The sequence below is a fragment of the Oncorhynchus clarkii genome, chromosome 29 (assembly GCF_045791955.1).
Source record: "Oncorhynchus clarkii lewisi isolate Uvic-CL-2024 chromosome 29, UVic_Ocla_1.0, whole genome shotgun sequence".
Taxonomy (NCBI): Eukaryota; Metazoa; Chordata; class Actinopteri; order Salmoniformes; family Salmonidae; genus Oncorhynchus; species Oncorhynchus clarkii.
The window spans coordinates 34514420-34529760 of record NC_092175.1 but is presented as its reverse complement, the minus strand read 5'-3'; the positions used below and the strand labels follow the sequence as shown (position 1 = coordinate 34529760).

The following is a 15341-nucleotide window of genomic DNA, read 5'->3' as shown; positions in this document are numbered from 1 at the left end:
ATTAAAAATTACATACAGACATATCTCATTTACATAAGTATTCACACCCCTGAGTCATTACTTTTTTTTGGAAGCAGCTTTGGCCGCAATTACAGCATCTTTCTGGGTAAGTCTTTAAGAACTCCACACCAGGATTGTGCAGCATTTGCCCATTATTAATTTCAAAATTCTTCAAGCTCTGTCCAATTGGTTGTTGATCATTGCTGAATAAAATATTCAGGTCTTGGCATAGATTTTCAAGTGGATTTAAGTCAAAACCGTAACTCGGCCGCTCAGGAACATTCACTGTCTTCTTGGTAAGCAACTCAAGTGTAGATTTGGCCTTGTGTTTTCGGGTTATTGTCCTGTTGAAAGGTGAATTCATCTCCCAGTGTCTGGTGGAAAGCAGACTGAACCAGGATTTCTTGCACATTTTTTATTTTGCACATTTACCATCCTCCCTTAACTCTTCAATGAATATCCCTTAGGCCTCTACATTATGGACAATGTGTGTGTATGAAAACCATTATCAAAACAGTTTTTTTCATTCACATTTACCACAAAAACCAAGGTATGAATACTGTTGGGTGCATGTTTTGTTAATCATCTGTATAATTACTACTTTTTGAATTCACAGACTTTACCCTCCTACACCTCTGATGAATATAACAGGAAACCTGTTCGATCACCGTGCACTGCAAAATCATTCTGACTCAGGATACAGAGAACATCAACATCAACATGCCAGAGGATATACCCCTTGTACATGGGGCTCTGCTGGGAGTTTAACTCATATTAGATTTTTAAAATTCTGTTTTGCCACTAAAATCATAAACACTGACAACTAAAATATGTTGTTATTGCTATGCATATTATCATTAATAATAATAATGGGGAAGGGGGGGTTAATTCAAAAATGAACCCCAAAAGGTTATTCAAAAGCTTCTTCGAGGAACCAATAAAAGGGGTTCTTAAAACCTCTACAGGATCGGTGGGTCCCCCTGTGGGACGGTTGAGCTAATGTTGGCTAATGTGATTAGCATGAGGTTGTAAGTAACAAGAACATTTCCCAGAACATAGACATATCTGATATTGGCAGAAAGCTTAAATTCTTGTTAATCTAACTGCACTGTCCAATTTACAGTAGCTATTACAGTGAAAAAATACAATGCTATTGTTTGAGGAGAGTGCAAAGTTATGAACTTGAAAAGTTATTAATAAACCAATTAGGCACATTTGGGCAGTCTTGATACAACGTTTTTAACATAAACGCAATGGTTCATTGGATCAGTCTAAAACGTTGCACATATACTGCTGCCATCTGGTGGCCAAAATCAAAATTTTGCCTGGACTGGTATAATACATGATGGCCTTTCTCTTGCGTTTCAAAAATGATAGTACAAAAAAAAATCCTTTATATTATCTTTTACCAGATATAATGTGTTATATTATCCTACATTAATTTCACATTTGCACAAATGTCAAAGTGTTTCCTTTCAAATGGTATCAAGAATATGCATATCCTTGCTTCAGGTCCTGAGCTACAGGCAGTTAGATTTGGGTATGTCATTTTAGGATATGCATATTCTTGATACCATTTGAAAGGAAACACTTTGAAGTTTGTGGAAATATTAAATTAATGTAGGAGAATATAACACATTAGATCTGGTAAAAGATAATACAAAGGAATTGTTTTTTTTTGTACCTTCATTTAAAAATGTTTTTGATTGAAGTAAAAAAGGTCTGGATCCTTAATTAAAAGCGGTTCTTTGAAAAATAATTTATAGGGGTTCCCCCACAGTTTCAATTTGAAGAACCCCTTAAGGAATCTCCAGGAACCTTTTTATTTTTAGAGTGTAGTAGAGTGCAGGCAGTTTTTGATTAGTTTGAGTTTGGAAAAGGGGCGCTCTCCACTTGCCACTATCACAGGGTGTCTGAGGCAAACTCTCAGGGCAACAAAATAATTGGGGTACAAGGAGGCAATCTGGTTTCTGGAGATGTGCTCCAATGCGTCGATTGGTTCAGCCTCACTGCCCAGTGTCCTGCTCAAGGCTTTGAGCTAATCGCAGAAGTATTTTGTGTCGATGTCCTTGTGTAACCGATGTGAAATGGCTAGCTAGTTAGCGGTGGTGCGAGCTGATAGCGTTTCAATTGGTGACGTCACTTGCCGTGAGCCCTTGAAGTAGTCTCTGCAAGGGCCGCGGCTTTTGTGGAGCGATGGCTGTGTGCAGAGGGTCCCTGGTTCGAGCCCAGGTAGGGGTGAGGAGAGGGACGGAAGCTATACTGTTACATTTGGAAGCCATTTCCAGCTTTGCGCAGTCCCTGGTAAGCATCGCAATGTCCATGCCTTTGATGGTAGTGATGCACAGGATGCTGAAAACACTTATGTGCTCCTCAAACTGGGTAAAGCGCTTGTTGATGGACTAGATAGCAGAATCAACAATCTGAATTTAAAAATCCACTTAAAATTTCTGCTGAGTCAGTCACATGCTCATCCTCTATCTCGTAACCAAACAGACTCCGCTTCTTCCTTGGACAAACCGTGGGCTGCGCTGGGAAACAGGGCTGAATACCCACTCGTTTGCGCTTGCTACATCGAAGCGTTAGTCTTGGAGAAATACCCTGGTTGAGTTTAATTGAGCCACTGCTTGTGACAGGTTAAAACACTGCAGAGGTAGGCCTATGGATGCACAGTGTAATACAATCTGAGCCGTCTATGTCCAATATGAACTGGGTGAGGGGAGCTGTCAGCCTTTTCATATTTCCAAACTATGCTACGCACCAGCCTCTACGACCAGAACCATGTCATGTGCACGAGAGGAGAGATTCTTTCGGCAGTCAGTCAGAAATGTTGACATAGAACCTACTGTCTTGAGAAAAAGGTAGGTTTAAAGATATCATTCCCAGCAGGAGTAATCTAGAACCCATCTTCATCTTCCAGGATTGCCATAGGACTGAACTCTCTGTCAGACAGGATTAATGTCATCATCCAACATAATTCATAATATTTCAATAATGCAAAATATGTTTAAATTCATTGTCTCCCAAATAGAATGAAATAAACAAGTAAATTAAACAAATTGAGATAGTGACACGAGCAGAATTCCATGAACTAAAATACATAAATAATCATATAAAGCAGCAACAATAGGCTATTTCTATTCAGGTAGACAAATCAAAATTAAGTTTAAAAAAAAGGCTGCTACTGTGACCCGTAGAATGAGGAAGTAGTCAGGAGCCAATGAAATTATAAGCATTCAGGAGCCAATTGAAATAGGGGGTTCGTTTTCCCTAAGCGGTTCATCAGAGGGGTTTGAGAGATTAGGGGAAGGGCCTGAGAGATGAGGTCTCCAGTAGGTGGCAGTATAGAGAGGAGCCTGAGAGATGAGGGTCCTGAAAGATGAGGTCTGCAGCTAGAGTCTACTGGACCAGTGAGGAAATTGGGGACTGCCAGTTTGACTTGTGGACAGACAAAATGTCTTCTTCTCACTCTATCTGAGGGAATGTGAGCCTTTGAGTGTTACAAATAAAGCTCAATATCAATAACCTACTGAACACGTAGGACCACAAAAACAGGCTACATTTTAGATGAACACAAATCAAGCATCAATAAACCAACCATGTTAAACTTAGCCTACCTATTTGCAAAAAGCAGATCCAAACATATAGCATTAGAGCCAATTAAAATAGTGAGGTTGACTGTTCAAATTAGAAAACCGAGTACTTGTAGCAGGTTATAGGCTACATAATCTTCCCACCGGAGATTAGTATAAAAACGCGCAGGAAAAAAAGCCTTTGTGTTCGGCAACAATGACACGTGGGCGATGTTGAATTTGGACAGTTTAGCCCTTGCAGCCCTCCCACTCAACAGAGAAAATATTGACAGTGTTATGGATGACGGAGTTGGTGGCCCCCCTCATCCACCAATTGTATTTTATGGCAACCCGAGATCAATTCAGACCTGTCGTTGAACAAAGACATATCATGGCCGCATCAAACAGCCCACGAGACGTCCAGTCAAAGTTATGGGTCCCAATGATCGTTATTGTCGTGGTTGTACTGCAAGTAGCTTCGACAACTGGACTCCTCGTCTTCTTGAACATGTCAGTTGCTCAGGTAAGGCGTTTTCTTTGACAAAACAGCTGATGTTCGCATGACAACCAGAAAACTTCTGTTTAGGCTCTCTTTTTTTCAGCTCACAGTTGGTTCTCCAGTCAGGGAAGTTATGCCAACACATTCAGAGTACATGCATAAAAACATTTATTAAGTATGTCGTTTCCTATAGAGTCTTCTTGAGATGATGCAAATCAGTCTGCCAATAAAATAACACGTATCTAATAATTAAGAGTATATGAACTAACTACCCTATATAAACCTGTTACAAATACTCTAAAAAGCAGTATTCTAGCTACAGGTAATAAATACACATACAGTAGGCTACATTATTCTTCACCTCCTAATCAGAACTATAATGCGTACTTATAAAGACAGTACACTTTCCCATTTAGATTGTATGAGACCTGCTGATTAAAAGTGAAATCTGTCTACGTAAAATATAGCATACACTGAATTCAGCATACAGCATACACTGAAGACGTTGTAATTGGATGTTGTTTAATATGACTGTAATAATCAATGTAGTCTGGAGCTGTCAGGTCTAATCAGTGTACTAATTACATGGTTCAAATTCTCCTCTTTCTGTAGTCTGGCATTGGCTTGTTACAATGATGGCAGAGCCTGTTAGCAGCACAAACAAAGAGCCAGTAAGTCACTAATATGAGTCTGGGGTGGAAGAAACAAACCCAAATTAACCACATCCCCCAGGGGAAAAGACACTCACATTGGAAGTAACAATTAAAGTTTATGAAACTGGTAGTCACCAGGCAAATACTAGTTGAGAGGAAAGGAATTTGTATTTCACTGCAACTCAATGCTATGTCAAACTTTATCATAAGGCCTGACTAACAATGCATTAAGTATTGTACAAAGTTACAAAATCTGCCAAGTTTAGAGTCAGCTAAGTTCTGAGGTGTTGGCAATGGGGGCGTGGAAAGGTGTTGTTTCACTTGCACCCAAGCAGAGCAATCAAATCATGTACATGACTGATCTTGTACTGCATTACTTATCAAAACAAAAACACGTTTCTGGGAATGTTTTCCATTTGTTGTTATCGTGTTGGAAAAAGTACAACTGCAGCAGTGTGACTAACAGCACACGTCAATACAGTGGAAGTGGGAAGTTTACATACACTTAGGTTGGAGTCATTAAAACTCATTTTTCAACCACTCCACAAATTTCTTGTTAACAAACTATCGTTTTGGCAAGTCGTTTAGGACATCTACTTTGTGCATGACACGGATCATTTTCCCAACAATTGTTTACAGAAAGATTATTTCACTTATCACTTTCACTTATTTCAACACTGTATCACAATTCCAGTGGGTCAGAAGTTTACATACACAACATTAAGTTGACTGTGCCTTTAAACAGCTTGGAAAATTCCAGAAAATGATGTCATGGCTTTAGAAGCTTCTGATAGGCTAATTGACATAATTTGAATCAATTGGAGCTGTACCTGTGGATGTCTGGTTCATTCTTGGGAGCAATTTCCAAATGCCTGAAGGCACCACGTTCATCTGTACAAACAGTAGTACGCAAGTATAAACACCATGGGACCACGCAGCTGTCATACCGCTCAGGAAGGAGACGCGTTCTGTCTCCTAGAGATGAACGTACTTTGGTGCGAAAAGTGAAAATCAATCCCAGAACAACAGCAAAGGACCCTGTGAAGATGCTGGAGGAAACAGGTACAAAATTATCTATATCCACAGTAAAACGAGTCCTATATCGACATAACCTGAAAGGCCCACTCAGCAAGAAAGAAGCCACTGCTCCAAACCTGTCATAAAAAAAGCCAGACTACGGTTTGCAACTGCACATGGGGACAACGATCATACTTTTTGGAGAAATGTCCTCTGGTCTGATGAAACAAAAATGGAACTGTTTGGCCATAATGATCATCATAATGTTTGGAGGAAAAAGGGGGAAGCTTGTAAGTGAAAGAACACCATCCCAACCGTGAAGCACAGCGGTGGTAGCATCATGATGTGGGGGTGCTTTGCTGCAGGAGGAACTGGTGCACTTCACAAAATAGATGGCATCATGAGAAGGAACATTATGTGGATGTATTGAAGCAACAAGACATCAGTCAGAAAGTATTTATATATAGTATATATAGTATTTATATAGTATATATAATATATAGTATTTTTTTTATATATATAGTATTTATGAAAAGCAGAACACTCTTTCTGGTCTGTGCCATCAAGCCTGTTAGTTAATGCTTTGAAAATAGAACAATAATATTGAAAAGAATTACATCGCAGATGTTATGGCGATACTAGGTCTATATTTTTTATGGGGTAAACCCAAAACAAAGTAGTTGCATCCTTGTCCTCTAATACAGATACAGACAAAGATACCTACTTATCCCTGTCCTGTGTGGGTTGTGCTGTGCAGGTGAGGAGTCAAGGGGTGGCTGAGGAGTTACGTTGCCTAGGGCTCCTTAATGCCCTGGAGAAAGACCAGGAGATACCGGAGTCTCTGGTTCAACTGTTTGGGGAGCCCTGCATCAAACTGGCCCAGGGAATAAGAGCCTATGTCACCAAGGTGGGTACCACCTGCTGTTTGATGCTGCCATGATGTATGTCTTTGTTCTACGACAGGTTTGAATTGATCTGAGTTGCCGTTAAAGCCCGCCCACTGGGCACAGACGTCAATTCAATTCTGTTCCACGTTGGTTCAGCGTAATTCCATTGAAATGACGAGGAAACATTGATTCAACCAGTGTGCCCAGTGGGTAATCCAATTCTTGGATGAGGAGGGGAACACCCACTCCGTCATCCATAATGTGTTTGAGTGGGAGGGCTGCAGGAGCTTAACTGTCAATGTCTCAGTTACACAGTCATAGTTTTTTACATTAACATTTGTTAATTACAAACTATTGAAATACCGACGATGTTTGTAGAAGTACTACATACACATGGTGATGGAATTTCTAACAAGGGAGAGAGTTATAATAGCATTCACTTTTGCCTTACTCGTAACATGCTGTGTTGACGTTTCTGATCTCAGAGCTTAGTCCAGTGATGGAATACTTCAGAACCTTACGTACATCAGCTTCCTCTCTGATGCATGGTTGTTAATGGAGGTCTAACCCTCAGCTTAAACCCAAATATCAGACAAAGCTCCTCTCCAGCTTTCCTCTTCCAATGGTCCACATTGCATCATACTCAATTCTCTAATTTACTCTTACGGAAAAACCACATGAATTTCACTTGATCTTTAAAAACCACAAAAAAAATGTTTTATTTATTTAACCTTTCTAGGCAAGTAAGTTAAGAACAAATTCTTCACTAATTAGGTAAAGCTGTAAGAATCATCCATCATGGTCTCTTTCTGTCACACGTCAAATAAATCGAATAAAACTTTATTTGTCACACGTGCCGAATACACCAAGTGTAGACTTTACCGTGAAATGCTTACTTACAAGCCCTTAACCAACAGTGCAGTTCAAGAAGAGTTAAGAAAATATTTACCAAGTAGAATAAAATAAAAAGTAACACAATAAGAATAACAATAATGAGGAGGAAATTGGCTCCAATTAAGGGCCGTCCACAATTGTATTAATTGTTCAGCAGTCTTATGGCTTGGGGGTAGAAGCTGTTGAGGAGCCTTTTGGTCTTAGACATGGCGCTCTGGTACCCCTTGCCGTGTGGTAACAGAGAAAACAGTCTATAACTTAGGTGACTGGAGTCTCTGACAATTTTATGGGCTTTCCTCTGACACCGCCTATTATATAGGTCCTGGATGGCAGGAAGCTACCGTTCAAAATGTTGGGGTCACTTAGAAATGTCCGTGTTTGTGAAAGAAAATTTAAAAAATTGTCCATTAAAATAACATCAAATTGATCAGAAATACAGTGTAGACATTGTTAATGTTGTAAATGACTATTGCAGCTGGAAACGGCAGATTATTTTATGGAATATCTACATAGGTGTACAGAGGCCCATTATCAGCAACCATCACTCCTGTGTTTCGATCGCACGTTGTGTTAGCTAATCCAACTTCATAATTTTTTAATTTTAATTGATCATTAGAAAACCCTTTTGCAATTATGTTAGCACAGCTGAAAACGGATGTTCTGATTAAAGAAGCAATAAAACTGGCCTTCTTTAGGACTATCTGAGTATCTGGAGCATCAGCACTTGTGGGTCCGATTACAGGCTCAAAATGGCCAGAAACAAAGAACTTTCTTCTGAAACTCGTCAGTCTATTCTTGTTCTGAGAAATGAAGGCTATTCCATGTGAGAAATTGCCAAGAAACTGAAGATCTCGTACAATGCTGTGTACTACTCCCTTCACAGAACAGAGCAAACTGGCTCTAACCAGAATAGAAAGAGGAGTGGGAGGCCCCGGTGCACAACTGAGCAATAGGACAAGTACATTTGATTGTCTAGTTTGAGAAACAGATGCCTCACAAGTCTTCAACTGGCAGCTTCATGAAATAGTACCCGCAAAACACCGGTCTCAACGTCAACAGTGAAGGGTCGATTCCGGGATGCTGGCCTTCTAGGCAGAGTTGCAAAGAAAAAGCCATATCTCAGACCTGGCAATAAAAAGAAAAGATTAAGATGGGCAAAAGAACACAGACACTGGACAGAGTGAGATTGGAAAAAAGTGTTATGGACAGACTAATGTAAGTTTGAGGTGTTCGGATCAGAAAGAAGAACATTCGTTAGACGCAGAAAAAATGTAAAGATGCTGGAGGAGTGCTTGACGCCATCTGTCAAGCATGGTGGAGGCAATGTGATGGTCTGGGGGTGCTTTGATGGTGGTAAAGTGGGAGATTTGTACAGGGTTTGTACACTCTGTTTTGCAATGCCATGCTATACCCTGTGGACGGCCCTTAATTGGAGCCAATTTCCTCCTACAACAGGACAATGACCCAGAGCACAGCTACAAACTATGCAAGAACTATTGAGCTATTGTGGGAGTAGCTTCACCGTATGGTACGTAAGAGGTGCCCATCAAGCCAATCCAACTTGTGGGAGGTGCTTCAGGAAGTATGGGGTGAAATCTCTTCAGATTACCTCAACAAATTGACAACTAGAATGCCAAAGGCCTACAGGGCTGTAATTTCTGCAAATCGAGGTTTCTTTGACGAAGCAAAGTTTGAAGGACACAATTATTATTTCAATTAAAAATCATTATTTATAACCTTGTCAACGTCTTGACTATATTTCTTATTCATTTTGCAACTCATTTCATGTATGTTTTCATGGAAAACAAGGACATTACTAAGTGACCCCAAACTTTTGAATGGTAGTGTAGATCCTGATCAAGGGGTGGGTGGGAGTAGCATTTGAGAGTGCATGATGATTCATCTTCGAAGAGCACAGCTGTTTTTCATTATTTCAGTTGAAAAACCAATTGAGGCAGTCGCACATCTGGTCTGTCGCCTCCTTGTGTTTTTCCATGAAATCTAGGGAGTGAGATAATTTACTGGGATGTGTCCAGGTCCCAATAAAATGTGTACCCTCTCGACTTTGTCAAAAGAGCTTGTAAAAAAAAAAAAATTGTGTTCAGCATGAAATTGGAATCACAAAGAATTGGATTGCTCAAGAGGAATGCTGCACTGCATGTCATAGATAGGCTGTACTATACTCAATCCTATGCTGTGTGTTCTCTATTGAGCTCTATGCCACATCTTAAAAAGGGTTTTTGTCTTTCAGGTGACAGAAAACATTATTGCAAAACACGCCGTTCCAGGTAATCATCCATTAGTCATCATCATCATTATAGCATATCTTATCTATCTAATATCCACTCCTGGTGCTACTGTTCTCTCACTGCTATGCTCCTTTTCAGAGCCCAGTGCCCAGCCCAGAACCAAGCCCGTCAGTTCTGCAGGGCATCAGAAGCCCTCTGCTCACCTCACACTCCGAGACAGTAGCTTACAGGGTATGGGAGACTAGTATGTTTGTGCTTTCTTGTTCTTTTGGTGGGACATTCACTTTTGTCAGAGTTGTTTTGATTTCATTTAATCTAATGTAATCTAATGTTTTTATGCTGGGACAAAATTGCAGAATGTCAGTCAATTTCAACAGTATAGCTTTAAAAACACTGTACTAATATCAAACATCTGCAGGGCCAGCTCTATCCTTTTGGGGGCCCTAAGCAATTTGATTGGGTCGCACCCCAACTCACGGCAAATATTTTGGTGGCACCCCTCTCGACGGTGTAGTGAAATATTTAAGTTTTAGTTAATTTCATGCAAATCTACACATTTTTCCATGGAACGTAGAGAAAATATTGCAGTTTTAAGTACGTTTTCTGCAATTCTACACATTTTGCCATGGATCGGAAAGAAAACCTTGCAATTTTATAGTACATTTCCTGCAATTCTACACATTCTTTAATGACTTATGCCATGTTAATATGATTAATGTGTGAGAATGACTTCGAAAATCAATGTGGGCCCGGTCGGTATCTGTCCGATTACTACAAGTTTTGATAGCTGGCTAGAGCAACTACCAGTCTAACATTGTTAGCTGACATGGCCAATTGAGGACTGTCAGTGAGAAACATAACAAGAGAAAAACTGCTGATGCACTTCCAAATTGTAAAAAAATACACATTGTGTATTCTACTATTCTTACTCTCAATTGTAAGTTGAGACCCTGACTAATTTCTTAAAAATATATTTTTTTAACATCCGGGGGTCCGAAGCGACCGCTTATGAACCGAACCTGAACATCTTCAAAGACCATCTGAGCAAATAAAGGCGTGGCATCGCTCATCTCTAACTATGTCATGATTTCACATAAACCTCAGACTTCACAGGGCAGTGTTTTCATATTCAGATCACCAGAAATCTATCTGATCATGTATCCACATGAACGCAGTAATGTTGTCCTCATTAACAAATACGTCAGAACAGCGATACTTATTTGTTTCTTGACTGAATTTTCGCTTGCCGCTTTCTCTCTCTCCTATCCAATCCACCTTAATGCTGTTTCCCTACTGCACAGATTTCGCCAAAGTTAAAGAAACCCTTGTTAAAGGAATCCAATTACCTACAGTGCCTTGCAAAAGTATTCATCCCCCTTGGCGTGTTTCCTATTTTTTTGCATTACAACCTGTAATTTAAATGGATTTTTATTTGGATTTCATGTAATGGACATACACTAAATAGTCTAAATTGGTGAAGTGAAAAAAATGACTTGTTTAAAAAACAAACAAATAAAAATAAAACAGAAAAGTGGTGTGTGCATGTCTATTCACCCCTTTGCTATCAAGTCCCTAAATAAGATCTGGTGCAACCAATTACCTTCAGAAGTCACATAATTAGTTCAATTCCACCGGTGTGCAATCTAAGTGTCACATGATCTGTCACATGATCCCAGTGTATATACACCTGTTCTGTAAGGCTCCAGAGTCTGCAACACCACTAAGCAAGGGGCACCACCAAGCAAGCAGCACCCCAAAGACCAAGGAGCTCTCCAAACAGGTCAGGGACAAAGTTGTGGAGAAGTACAGATCAGAATTAGGTTATAAAAAATATCAGAAACTTTGAACATCCCATGGAGCACCATTAAATCCATTATTAAAAAATGGAAAGAATATGGTACCACAACAAACCTGCCAAGAGAGGGCCGCCCACCAGAATTCACAGACCAGGCAAGGAGGGCATTAATCAGAGAGACAACAAAGATACCAAAGATAACCCTGAAGGAGCTGCAAAGCTCCACAGCAGTGATTGGAGTATCTGTCCATACGACCACTTTAAGCTGTACACTCCACAGGGCTTTACGGAAGAGTGGCCAGAAAAAAAGCCATTGCTTAAAGAAAAAAATCCCCAAGCATATGCAAGAAGGTACTCTGGTCAGATGAGACTAAAATTGAGCTTTTTGGCCATCAAGGAAAACGCTATGTTTGGCGCAAACCCAACACCTCTCATCACTCCGAGATCACCATCCCCACAGTGAAGCATGGTGGTGGCAGCATCCTACTGTGGGGATGCTTTTCATCGGCAGGGACTGGGAAACTGGTCAGAATTGAAAGAATGGCGTTAAATACAGGAAAATTGTTGAGGGAAACCTGTTTTAGTCTTCCAAAGATTTGAGACTGGGATAGAGGTTTACCTTCCAGCAGGACAATGACCCTAAGCATACTGCTAAAGCAACATTTGAGTGGTTTAAGGGGAAAGGGCAACAAAATAGGAGAAATGCCAAGGGGTGTGAATACTTTCGCAAGCCACTGTATAGGCCGACTCATCTTTGAGTCTACAGTAGTAATGCTTTGAATTGTCTGTCTGTATTGAAATATCTTCCTTTGTCCTCCTTATAGGCCCTATATCCCTGGCCCCTCAGAAAGACCTGCATCAGTCCTGCCGCCACCCGGTCCGGTCCTGGGGCAACCAGAGTTTCGGCTCCCATCTCCACAACATGACCCTGTCTCATGGACGCCTACGCATCCCCCGGTCCGGACGTTATTACTTGTATGCCCAGGTGTACTTCCGCTATCCCTCCCTCACCCACGAGGGGGGTAACCACCATGGGGGCTCCTCCAGCTACCAGCTGGTCCAGTGTGTCTACAAGAAGACGTCATACGCCAAGCCCCTTCAGTTGCTGAAGGGGGTGGGCACCAAGTGCTGGGCGCCTGACACTGAGTATGCCCTCCACTCTGTCTACCAGGGAGGCCTGTTTGAGCTGAGGGCCGGGGATGAGATCTTTGTTTCTGTGTCGTCGCCTACAGCCGTGCACGCAGAGGACTCATCCAGCTATTTTGGGGCATTTCGATTTGACCCATGAGCATGGAGGTTAAGGAGGGAAAAGCTCTCTCACACAAGAGGATACTAAACATGTACTGTACATAGACTACAAATCACCATGGTTCTGACATAGCTAGCCAGACTGGTGCACAGGCCATTAATAAAACTGGCTCACAGATGGCTACATTAGAACTATATATTTGAATAAGAGTGGTGCGGACTAATTGGCATCCCGCTTTGCAACTGTAGCACAATCACGAATAAGAATCTTCAGCACTGAGAGGGATAGTGGAAATGCATAAGACTAAGGAATGTGTGAATTCTTCGATATACAGTATGGCATGCAGCACTACCAACTACCAACGATAACTTTAGCTCTGGGGTCCATATGAAACCACTCTTCAGCCCTGATCTCTCTAGACATACCGGTTGCTTCCCACAATGTACATGTTGCCCCAAGTCTGGGATTTCCAAGACTAGCTCTGATCTGACCTGTAACTTACACTAAATTTGATTTAAATTTTAACATTTGTTTTTGGTTTAAACAAGCACTCTTGCACCAGGGTTTTATTTTAGTGTTGAATGTACCCATTGAGAATACAAGCTCTAACTATAGCTAATTATGGATGATTAACAAACAATGGGCTCAAGGGGTAAAAACAAGGAATGGTGAAAGTTCTTCTTGATCCTGGCATAATCTTCTCATTTGCACAAAACCTTATTTAATGGGCGTCGGTAAGGCTCGAAGGGATTTTGGTAATGGCCCTCTTGGGATTCCTTCATCATACTGAGAATTCTACTATTTATTCCGTTTAGCATAGGGCGGTGCACAATTGGCCCAGCGTCGTCCGAGTTAGGGGAGGGTTTGGCTGGGGAGGCTTTACAAGTAGTCCATCATTGTAAATAAGAATTTGTTCTTAACTGACGTGCCTAGTTAAATAAAATAGCAATGAACTGCTTTTTTTCAGCAACAACTTTTGATTGTTTTCTGTGGGTGGAGGTATTACTGATTACTGCAGTTAACCAGATATCAGCACTAGTCTTCAGTCATACTCCACTGGACATATGTATCAATTTAACGTCTGTTTGATTCAACCAGTGTGTGCCCAGTGGGACAGAGATTCAGCACTGGACAGTAACTTAGTACTACTGTAGACGACTAGCTAATAATACTATAATAATAAGTATAACGCAAACATCTAGCAACCCAAAGGTTGCTTGTTTGAATCTCATCACTGACAACTTTAGCTAATTAGCAACTACTTACTTTTTTTGTGCAACTTTGCAACTACTTAGCATGTTGGCTAACTCTAACCCGTTTATCTAACCTTCTCCTAACCCTAACCTAACTAACTAACTTTAACCCCTAGAGCGAATGTTAGCCAACTAGCTAAAATTAGCGGTAGCCAACTAGCCACCTAGCTAACGTTAACCGCAACAAAAAAATGCCATAATGTCATACGAAATGAAATGGATATCCCACTAATTAACATACCATACGAAACATAACATATCATGCTAAATACAGAATAATACAAAATACTCCGAGACCATGTTGGCGACAAAGCCTCTACAATTAAGACTGTTGTAATGTTCGCCAAGTTACTCTCAATGTAAGACCCTAAGTCTGCTCCCTAACAAAGCTGAGTGATGGTAAGAGCAGAAACATGGAATTTAAAAAAAAAAAGCATGAAATTGCCTTGGTCTGTTTTCAAAATATCACTTGTGTCATGACAGCGTTTCCACACGTTGTGTGTCAAAAATATTATTTGTATTTTATTCTGTTGTATTTCATTAAATTCTTAGCCTACTATAAAATATGTATGTTGATTGTGATCAGGGTAGCCTACATGTGTCTTGTCTGTGTAACGAACAAAATAACTATGGATTTCATGTGCATGGCGTAGCCATCTAGCCCATAGACTGCACAGACCAGTCACATAATTAAACCCAATATATGCCATTCTATTAATTTAAAAATACATTTTATGTGTCTTATGTTTTTTAGGATTTGCCTAAAAACGAATTAATAATGGATTTCTTTGTGACGGTGTAGTCTATATTCAATGGATTTATTAAAATACTATAGATGCCCACCCACATCTACTCCACCCCTGAACTTGCCTTCATGTGCACAGGCGATAAAAAAAAGAGAGGCCTATCTCGGCAAGAATGTGGTAAAAATTAGATAGTATGAATTGGGTTTTAAAAAACATTGCCCGTTTTATTTTTACAGGCAACATACCTGTGGAAAGAAAAAATGCAAAAAATATTAAGTAATGTCAGAGCCAATTTTGAACTTCCTGTTAAGCACTGTTCAGGGCCACATCCTAATGGACAATGTGTTATTGGTTTGTTTGGGTTTGATGTAAAACTGTTTGCGATGTCTAAAAAGAGTGACTCTTTGACTGTGTATTTGACTATTGTTTGAAACTATAAACATTTACTGTCTAGACATCTTCCTGTCACTTTCTCATGAAAGGCATGACAGGCCACCCACACACAGCCCTCAGCCCACAGCAGTGAG

General features: G+C 40.4%; 1 protein-coding gene across 1 annotated transcript; it reads left to right on the top strand.

Moving 5' to 3' along the window:
• The first annotated feature begins 3792 nt into the window (after positions 1–3792).
• Positions 3793–15267, top strand: LOC139387811 (tumor necrosis factor ligand superfamily member 10-like). Its single transcript, XM_071134047.1, has 5 exons — positions 3793–4095; positions 6499–6648; positions 9774–9810; positions 9910–10002; positions 12391–15267. The coding sequence occupies exons 1-5, from the start codon at positions 3874–3876 to the stop codon at positions 12852–12854; spliced, it is 966 nt and encodes a 321-aa protein (XP_070990148.1). The 5' UTR covers positions 3793–3873; the 3' UTR covers positions 12855–15267.
• Positions 15268–15341: the final 74 nt, after the last annotated feature.